At 38.2% G+C, this 10,089-nt stretch overlaps 1 protein-coding gene across 4 annotated transcripts; it reads left to right on the forward strand.

Moving 5' to 3' along the window:
* Positions 1 to 1,381: 1,381 nt before the first annotated feature.
* On the forward strand, positions 1,382 to 6,379 carry LOC115690442 (aldehyde dehydrogenase family 2 member C4-like). 4 transcript variants are annotated; one of them, XM_030616776.2, is made up of 9 exons: positions 1,386 to 1,608; positions 2,154 to 2,296; positions 3,727 to 4,110; positions 4,478 to 4,567; positions 4,696 to 4,869; positions 5,184 to 5,321; positions 5,419 to 5,556; positions 5,667 to 5,728; positions 5,873 to 6,379. In XM_030616776.2, exons 1-9 carry the CDS (start codon positions 1,494 to 1,496, stop codon positions 6,144 to 6,146), a joined length of 1,518 nt encoding a protein of 505 aa, XP_030472636.1. In that variant the 5' UTR covers positions 1,386 to 1,493; the 3' UTR covers positions 6,147 to 6,379. The 4 variants fall into 4 exon arrangements, with proteins under 4 accessions (XP_056162221.1, XP_030472636.1, XP_056162219.1 ...); XM_056306245.1 differs by having other exon boundaries at positions 1,387 to 1,608; positions 4,015 to 4,110; XM_056306246.1 differs by lacking the exon at positions 5,873 to 6,379 and having other exon boundaries at positions 1,382 to 1,608; positions 5,419 to 5,519; positions 5,613 to 5,728.
* The last annotated feature ends 3,710 nt before the right edge of the window (positions 6,380 to 10,089 follow it).

A 10,089-nucleotide genomic window follows, 5' to 3' on the forward strand; every position in this document is an offset into this window, starting at 1 on the left:
CTCCGATTTATTAGTGGATTATTTGCTGGCTCTCCCTGTGGACGTAGGTTTGGACATTCACGTAAATTTCTTGTGTCATTTTATTATTTCACGTTTTATTTCTTTGTCGATTTCTATAGCTCTCGATTTAATTGTAAAGTTACAATTCGCTTAGGCCGTGTCACAAGTTACAACACAATTAGTGTTACTAGTCAATACATCTGGGGGGTCACTTACCAAACTCATCACTTTTTGAATTAATCGATAAAAGTCTTCCGGGCCAAGTCACCAATGGCAACTTGTTATCAACTCTTTTCTTTTCAGCAATAATATTCTCTAGTGCTAATGCTTGAATTCATCCAACTCATATAAATTCATATACAATGACCATTCGTAATGTTTATTTAATACATTAGTTTGCATTCTACCATTTAAGGACTGAATTAACAGCTTCCCGTATTCTCTTCGAGATGTTTCTTAATAAGATTGACTATGGCCTATTTGATGCTTCGACTTGACCATTAACTTGAGTATAATAAGGGTTGAATGAATCATTTTAATATCTCTTGCACTAGTGAAATCTAGGGTTAATACCACGAAAAACCCCAAATTGGTACACCTGTGACAAATTTACCCTAAGTTTGTTTCCGTTAAATTTTACTGTCAAATTACTTTGTTAAACGACACATGATAATTGTCTGATTTGCTAGTTTTATGTTTTACCCTCTATTTGTCACAGGTGTATCAATTTGTGATTTTTTGTGATATAAATCTAATTTAACGTAAATTAACGGAAGGTAAATTTGTCACAAACGTACCAATTTAGGGTTTTTAGTGGTCAAAATATTAGTTTTGGGTAAATTTGTCATAAGTGTACCAGTTTGGGATTTTTTGTAGTCAGAAAAATAGTTTAGGGTAAAATTATCATAAGTGTACAAGTTTAGGATTTTTCATGGTATTAACCCTGAAATCTAACACCTCTTTCATTGTTTTTTTAGAAATATTTTTATAAAAAAATTGCTTCGACCCATTTTGCGGAACAATGATTGCAACGCACATAAAATTGTTGAGAAAAAAAGAAGGAATTCATGGAATTTAGACGAATTGTATATTGTGACTGATTGTTCGTCTCGTCACCTATATAACCTACATATAAGGCTCCGTTTGTTTCGTAAAAAATTAATGTTTTGAAAAGTATTTTCCTAAAAAGGATCATTTGCATTTATTAATGAAAAATATTTTCATTATTACCAATAATTTATATCCAAGTATTTTCGCGAACGATGAAAATATTTTTTGTTTATTTATTTTTGTAAGACATATAAGCGATCATTTAAAAAAAATTAAATTATTCATTTTCCGCTAAACAAACATAGAAGAATAATAAGGATGGCTACAAAAGTTTCTCTTCCCAAAATACCCCTACCTGTTACGAGAAGGAAAATTGACTATACAACAAAGGGACCCTCTCTCCTGCCCAAAATCGCGAGAGCTTGAGTGCAGAGAAGAGAGAGATGGCAGAGCACCACGGCAATGGAAATGGAAGTCTAAAGACTTATGATGATCATGTTCCCGAGATTAAGTTCACCAAGCTCTTCATCAACGGCGAGTTCGTCGATTCTGTCAAAGGTAGGATTCGGAATACTCATTCGAATTGTGATTTTCTCGGTGACTCGCAAAAGAACAGCTCTGTGTTCTTATGTCCCTTCAGTTTCTTTAGAATTTCATGAAGGCCCTCCAATTCAATCACCAGTTTCTTGTCAAGCTTTTGCACTGCACTTGATGAAGAATTCACTACTTGGTTTCATGTTTCGCCACACTCGTCTCTCTTACCGATGTTCTTGTCTAGTTCTGCTCTTGCTTGCTTATTCTTTTTCTCAAATAGAGAAACGAAAAAGAAAGTAAATTCGTGCCATGGCCAAACCGTTCCGAAGTTGGGTTTGTCTCCTTCAAGCAGTGCTTTATTTGATGACTGCAACTCCTTGCTTTGTTCGGAAGTACAGAAAACGGAGTATCGAAAGGGAAAGGACCCATCTGAATCAAGATTGATCTTGAGAAAGGTTTTGCACAGTACCGCAGAAAAACTCGCAGTCCTAACAAATTCTCCTCCTCCTCCTCCTCCTTCGGCTTTTTGGGTTTCTGATCCATTACAGTGAATGAAATTGGATGAATAGGGAGGACATTCGAGACGATAGATCCAAGAAATGGAGAAGTGACTGCAAGAGTTGCGGAGGGAGACGAAGAGGACGTGGATTTGGCTGTGAAAGCTGCCCGCCAAGCATTCGATCACGGCCCTTGGCCACGCATGCCCGGCTATGTACGTCCCGTCCCCTTTTTCTCTCCCTTTTTGTCTTCTCTTTTCCATCAAATTAAAAAGATAATACCAATGGATACCAATTCGCAAATTCGCTTATGAAAATAATTTTATCGAAAGAACACCGTCAATTTTGGCCGGGATGTTTATGTGAGATAACTTAAGCAAAACAACCACTTAGAAGTTAGTACTTTGACATCTCATTTAGTAAGTTGATTTTTAGTGGATTGATTTTTCGTGCTTATCTTAATCTCTGTATCAATTAAAGAATGATTAACGGGTTCAAATGTAATCTTAAACCAAGAAAAATTATGGGTGAATACTTGGAAAAATCTTTATTGTTCATAGAGTAGACTATAATAAAGTATGACGTTCCAAGTATATGCTTTTACATTTTTGGTAGTAAAGCAATCACTTTGAAGGTAAATCGACTGTTAACATGAATGTGACTTAATGTGACGGTACACCACGTAATAATGACACATGAAAAAAACTAATCAATAAGAATGGAGAGATTCAAAATACAAACATAAGAGTCGATTGAGATGCATATAATGCGAACAATATGTTGATCGATTAATTTACATGTGACTGGTAGGTAAGATACTATTTTTGTTTTTGTTTTTTCTCGTCGTTCTTCCCCCATCATATCAATACTTTGTTATCATTTGTACCTAATATTGATTGATAGTGTCGGCCACTTCCTAATTTAATGGACAACTAAAAAAAATTTGGGGCCTACTCACATGTGTATTATACATATGATCATGCTTTAAAAAAAGGGGATTTGGTAGGAAATTTGAACGCTTCATTGTAACCAAGTGGAGGAAGATTCTTCGACCGGTGCTAGAAATGCTAGAAACACTTCATTGCTATAGTTAGTCTTTGCATTTGTTTCGAACGCTGGGAATGCCTCTTTTGAATACAAGTTATTATATGCAGCATATGTCTTAGTTCATCTTTGCCAAGAATATATGTTTTTGTTCTCTTTTTTTTTTGCATCCGAAGAAGCATACATGGAGATATATGTCTTGGTGTTATCTCAATAGAAAATGCTATGCAACTGAAATCGAATTACTACATAATGTGTCAAACTATTATAGGTTCTCGAATGCGGCTCACTTGTTTAAAGGGCCACTTACAATCTGACCTATCACTTAGCAAACAAAACTTGTGTACCGAGTCTAAATAAGTGTAGCATTGCTCTATTTCAATTAGTAACGAAAGGCCTTTCTTTTGTTTTTTTTTTGTTTTTTTGAGTTTCCACTTTATAATCATAACCATCTAGTGGCCAAAAGAATAAATGAATAGCGAAATTTATGTAGTTCTATCTAATCCTCCAAGAATTGTGTGGAAGCCAACATTTCATTATAATTTTTAATGTCCAAGAATTTCAATTTTTATATGACACGATTATATATTTCATCAAATAGCAAAGGGGAAGGATCATGTTGAAATTCGCAGACTTGATCGATGAGAACATGGACGAACTGGCTGCTCTGGACACTATAGACGCCGGGAAGCTATTTAGTGTCGGCAAGGCCCAAGACATCCCTACTGCAACCAAGCTGTTGAGGTACTATGCTGGTGCAGCAGATAAGATCCACGGCGAGGTATTGAAGATGTCGAGTGAGCTTCACGGGTACATGCTGCGGGAGCCGGTTGGCGTGGTCGGGCACATCATCCCTTGGAACTTCCCGACCGGCATGTTCTTTATGAAGGTCGCCCCGGCACTGGCGGCTGGTTGCACCATGGTCATGAAGCCCGCCGAGCAAACCCCTCTATCGGCTCTCTTTTCCGCTCATTTGGCTAAGAAGGTACGTCAATCAGACTCGGAAAAGTTGTTATTGAGAGCAGTAGTCATTTTTTCTAGCATGTAATTGGATTACTAAGTAGGTAATCTAATTGATTGGAATAAGTTATCACTAGACAAAACGAAACAATATCGTCATTTATCAGCCTAGAACTGATGACTAAGCTTTCTAGTTATAATGTCCCACAGGTTTTTTTTATCAAAAATCTAAAGACAGCAATTGCGGAGCAAGTGAAAAAAAATGATTTTGACTAATTGTTATGCCACAACAAAGTCTTCCCCAAAAATAGTTGTCAAGAAAAAAAAAGGATAGACGAGAAAATTATTCAGGTAATTTTTCTGCCTATAAATCTTGATTTGCTTTGTATCAGGCCGGTGTTCCTAATGGAGTGATCAATGTCGTAACCGGTTTTGGACCGACGGCTGGTGCAGCGATAAGCAGTCATATGGATATAGATATGGTATGATTCCGAGTTCTTTCTCTCGTGAAATGTTTTATTATTGTACGACATGACATCACTTGAATTATGTGAGGATATGCTCGTCCTTCTTTAGCTTTGACTGATGCGGCGTGAAAACCTCACTTTAGGTCAGTTTTACGGGATCTACGGAAGTAGGACGCATGGTGATGCAAGCTGCGGCGACGAGTAATTTGAAACAAGTATTGCTCGAATTGGGAGGGAAATCGCCTCTTATAGTCTTTGATGATGCCGATATAGATACCGCTACCGATCTTGCTCTAGCCTGTATCGTCTATAACAAGGTATGGTGTATGAACTTTTTATTTTTTTTTTTATTTTTTTTTTTGATAACCCAGGGAACCCCCGCACGGCCGACAGCCGGGGAGTAAACCCTGGGGGCGACACGTGCTAGCCACCACACACGTGCCACCGGTTAAGTCACTCTGCGGCGCCCGGGATTCGAACACTCAACCTTTTGCGAGAGGAAGAGTGCGCGCTCCAGCAGCGCCACCCAAGCGGGTGGTGTATGAACTTTTTATGCCATTTGCAAAATCAAAGAATAAGCTCTTAATACTCAACATCGTGACGATTTCTTGATTCTAATTCTCTGTTTCAGGGAGAAGTATGCGTTGCGGGATCTCGTGTCTATGTTCAAGAAGCGATCTATGAAGTCTTCGAGAAGAAGCTAGTGGCGAAGGCGAAGGCTTGGTCGGTCGGTGACCCGTTTGATCCGAATGTCCGTCAAGGACCGCAGGTAAGAACAAACACTAGCAGGAAGCGAGAACCAGCTAGATTTTGGGATAAAGCATATGGTTGACAATTAGCCTGACACGAATTATGGTAAATCCTAGGTCGATAAGAAACAGTTTGAGAAGATACTTTCTTACATCGAGCATGGAAAGAGAGAAGGAGCCATGCTTTTGACCGGGGGCGCCCCTCTGGGCACCAAAGGGTACTACATTCAACCAACAATCTTCACAAATGTTAAGGTATGCTATCAATCCACAGCACATTCCTTAATGAACATGAACCTTTGTTTTCACAGGAATTAAAACTTCTAACTGTTTTGCGTTATCGTCCAACTCTCTCCTTTCATCAGGAGGACAATGTGATCGTCAAGGACGAGATTTTCGGCCCCGTCATGTCGCTCATGAAATTCAAGTGAGTATGACCCGTTATTGGTCCGCAGAACTATCGCTTACCCGGTTCCGATGCCATTGAGCAAGTAATATTTGTAGCTGAAACAAGCATAGACAATTAACAAAGCATATTGTGCTACATTGATCATTTTATGATGGATTGCAGGACCGTGGAGGAGGTGATCAAGAGGGCTAACGACACGAGGTACGGTCTAGCAGCGGGAATTCTGACGAAGAACATAGATTTGGCGAACACGGTCTCAAGGTCAATCCGAGCGGGCATCATCTGGATAAACTGCTACTTTGCGTTCGACAACGACTGTCCTTACGGCGGCTACAAGATGAGCGGCTTCGGGAGAGATTTCGGTTTGGACGCCCTCCACAAATACCTTCATGTCAAATCTGTTGTGACCCCCGTATATAACTCTCCCTGGCTTTGAGAAAATTCTACAGGGAAAAAAATTTTGCATCATAGGGTTCTAACTAATGCATGATCTGCAAGAACAGAATGCAGATCATTTTGGCACTCGCATGGTGTTAAGGGTTTCATAGTACAAAACGGGCAGCTTTTGTGCGCAATTTCTTTGTTATCTTTCCTCGAGTTGTCGTTATACTAACATTTATTTATAATATTTTTGTCTAAGGAATCATCTAATCTAACTTAACCTTATATCATATCATATCCAAACAGTGGTCATAAAGTTTCCTTGAGATCACGCAAATGAATTTGCGACGCCAATCAATCGAAACTCCAATACAACCCAAATCGATACGGAACGGAATGTAATGTGACCTAGGGATACTTGTTAGATACAGCAAGTACGGTATGTGAGTTTTTTAGGATATTGTGAATATAACATCCTTGAACGAAAAAGGGAGGAACAATGTCATGATATGGCTAAATGCTAGACATATCATTTGCGTCGCACTTAAAGAAATCAGCACATGAATCTAGCTAGTAGAATTATGTTGACATGACCTTTGAGCGAACGCTTTATCATATAAGTACCAATCAATTTAATAGTTTCATCCATGTCGAAAACCAGAAAAGCTACGAATCGACAATTAATTTTTTATCAAGATTGTTCAAAAATAAAATCGTCATTATTGACACATAAATTTTGGCAACTCAATCAGGTATTTATTTCCTAGAAAATTAGAGACCGACTTTGGCCTCTAAACAAAAAATTAAATTAAATTACATATAGTCTCAGGAGTATTTTGCATTTCATATTATATAATTAAGTTCATAAAAATGCATTTTAATTAGACCGGCGGTGTTGAGTGGACTTAATTGAATTATATGGACTAGGCATGTAAAGACAGTAGAATTCGGCCAATATGGGGGAGGACTTGCCGAATTTCATGAGTAAAAGGACATGGTTTTGAGCTTTAATTGAGATAGGTTATAATAATGTAAATAATCCCTAAATTTTGCTCCGATTTATAATGTGGTCCCTGAATTTTTAATTTCTTCAATCTGATTCATGAACCTTAATCCAATGTGCAATATGGTCCATGAACTTTTAATTTATTTAATGTGATCCATGAACTTTTGGAAAATGTTCAATCCAGTTCCTGAACTAACATGTATCAAAAGTTCAAAGATCACATTGAACAAATTAGTTCAGGACCACATTGCACATTAGGTTAAAGTACATTGATCACATTAAGTAAATTAAATATTCATGTACTACATTATAATTGTGATAAAATTCAGAGATTATTTGTGTTAAGGGTATGCAAATGAACCGGGAACCGCTCGGACAGCCCGGAACCGGACCGGACTGGCCCGGAACCGGCGGTTCCCGTGAGGACTGATCCGGTTCCCGGTTCTAGCCGTGGAACTGCCCACCCGCCCACCCGGACCGGACCGGTAATATATATATGCATATATATAATTTTTTTGGAAAAATTTTAACCAAAAAAAAAAAGAAAACATTTTTAGAAAAATGAAAACTATAAAATCCCTAATCTAAAGCTTGACTCTCAACTCCCATCAACTCACGATCGCGCCTTTAGCCGTCCATCGCCTTCCTCTCTCACTGTCGGTCACCTCTATTTGCGTGAAACTTGATGGGACCGGTTCCATGGATCCACCCGGAAACCGGACTGGATCGATAGTCCGGTTCCTGGGTGGATCTATGGAACTAACGGGCGATTCTCAGTTCCAATTTCTCAAAATCGGTCATTAGTAGGCGGTTCTTGATTTCATGTCAGGAATCGCGTGTTCGGATCACGCTCACCCTTAATTTGTGTAATTATTTCCGCTTTGAAAGTTAGAGAACACGCAAGCACTCATAGAAGGAAGTACTCATTCGCGGACACGTTGTCGAACGCAGATCTCTCGTTCGTCCATCACCGGCACCCCTTACGTTTCCTCCGTCATCCACCATCACATTGACTTGGCTAGTCTTCCATATATCATCCACGAGGAGTCGAGCGGTGGTCGAAAGAGCAATAATTGATCGAGTAGTGCTTTGGTAGGGGAAAGAAATAAGAGGAATCCATCTTTTTCTCTCTCTGTCAGGAACGATTACGTGCGGAGATAAAACTTTCCTCTCACCCAAAAAAAAAAAATGTGGAGATAAACTTTTCAAAGATTGTGAATATAATGAAACCACATCCTCGAATGAAAATTGGTCAAAAGATGCCATGATATTGCTAGATGGTACACACATCATTTGCATCGCAATTAGAGAAATCAACGGGTAGACATAGCTAATAGAGCGAAATCTTGACACGTCAATATAGCGAATAGAATTAAGTTCACATGACCTTCGAGCGAAGTCTTACCCATAAGTATCAATCAATTAATATGGTCCATGCACGTTAGATTGTGTATATCTTCTCACTAATTATGTTGCACGTCGTAGGTCTTAAACTCTTAATGTAGTTGATTGAAAGGTATTGTGTGATCAAACATTTTTAACATTATATGCCCTTAAATACTGCGAGTGCGAATTACTAGCCCATATCTAATATCATTTGACAAAAATGTATTGTGGAATTTAGATTAATTGTGTATCATGATTGATTTTTACTCTAGTCACCTATATACCAATATATATATATATATATATATATATAGATACAAAAGTGTTTCCTCTAGCTTATGGAGCAAAGTGCTTAACACGTAAATGTAGAGAATAGAATTATGTTCACATGACCTTTGAGTGAAGTCTTACCCATCTAAGTACCAACAAAAAAATTGGTTCAGTCACGTCAAATGCATATATCTTCCCACCAATTATGTTGCCCATCGAAGGTCTTAAACTCTTAACATAGGCAATCGAAGGGTTTCGAGTGATTAACATTTTTAATGTTATATGCCCTTAACTTAAATACCGCTTGCGCAAATTACTAGCCCTTATCTAATGTCATTCGACAAAAGTGTATCGTGGAATTTAGATTGATCGAGTATCATGACTGATTTTTACTCTCGTCACCTATAACCAATAGATATATATTGCTACAAAAGTGTTTCCTCTAGCTTATGATGCAAAGTGGTTAACATATAAATCTAAAGAATAGAATTACGTTCACATGACCTTTGAGTGAAGTCTTACCCATATAAGTACCAACAGTAAGATTGGTTCATTCACGTCAGATTGCATATATCGTTCCACCAATTATGTTGCACATCGAAGGTCTTAAACTCTTAATATAGGCAATCGAACGGTTTCGAGTGACTAACATTTTTAACGTTATATGTCCTTAACTTAAATATCGCTAGTGCGAATTACTAGCCCTTATCTTACTGTTATTCGACAAAAGGGTATCGTGGAATTTAGATTAATTGTGTATCATGATTGATTTTTACTCTCGTCACCTGTAACCAATATATATATCGCTACAAAAGTGTTTCCTTGTTGAGAATAATAGGCAAGCGGATCGAATAAATAGTCGGAAGGAAGGAAAGGAAATTTGGACACCGAATTTACGTGATTTGGTCTAAATATCGAAACCTACGTTCACGAGAAGAGCAGCATGGAATTCCATTATAGAAGCAAGCGATACAACGGAGATTACAATTACTCGAGCACTCAAACACTCTCTCGGTGTTTCTCAGCCCCCAATTACACTCAATAATTCACTTAGTGTTTAGCCCCTCACAATTGCTAGTGAAATCTCACTCAAGGAATTAAATAAATTCTACTTCCAAGAATTTAATTGGCTAAAATCACTCGGGTATAATTACAACAAACAAATCCTCACGAGAAGAAGTATCTGTCTTCTCTCGGCCACCAAAAGGACTTAGCGCTCTCTCGGCCACCAAGGACTTGGCGCTGCTCTTCGTTGGACGTCTCTCACTCTCTTTTATAATGCAGAAGAGTCTGAAGAGAGTCTTCATCATTCAATGGCCATGACCATTCAATGGTC

The sequence above is a fragment of the Syzygium oleosum genome, unplaced genomic scaffold (genome assembly GCF_021117445.2).
Source record: "Syzygium oleosum isolate NSW1041296 unplaced genomic scaffold, Sole_v2.1 Sole_v2.42, whole genome shotgun sequence".
Lineage (NCBI taxonomy): Eukaryota > Viridiplantae > Streptophyta > Magnoliopsida > Myrtales > Myrtaceae > Syzygium > Syzygium oleosum.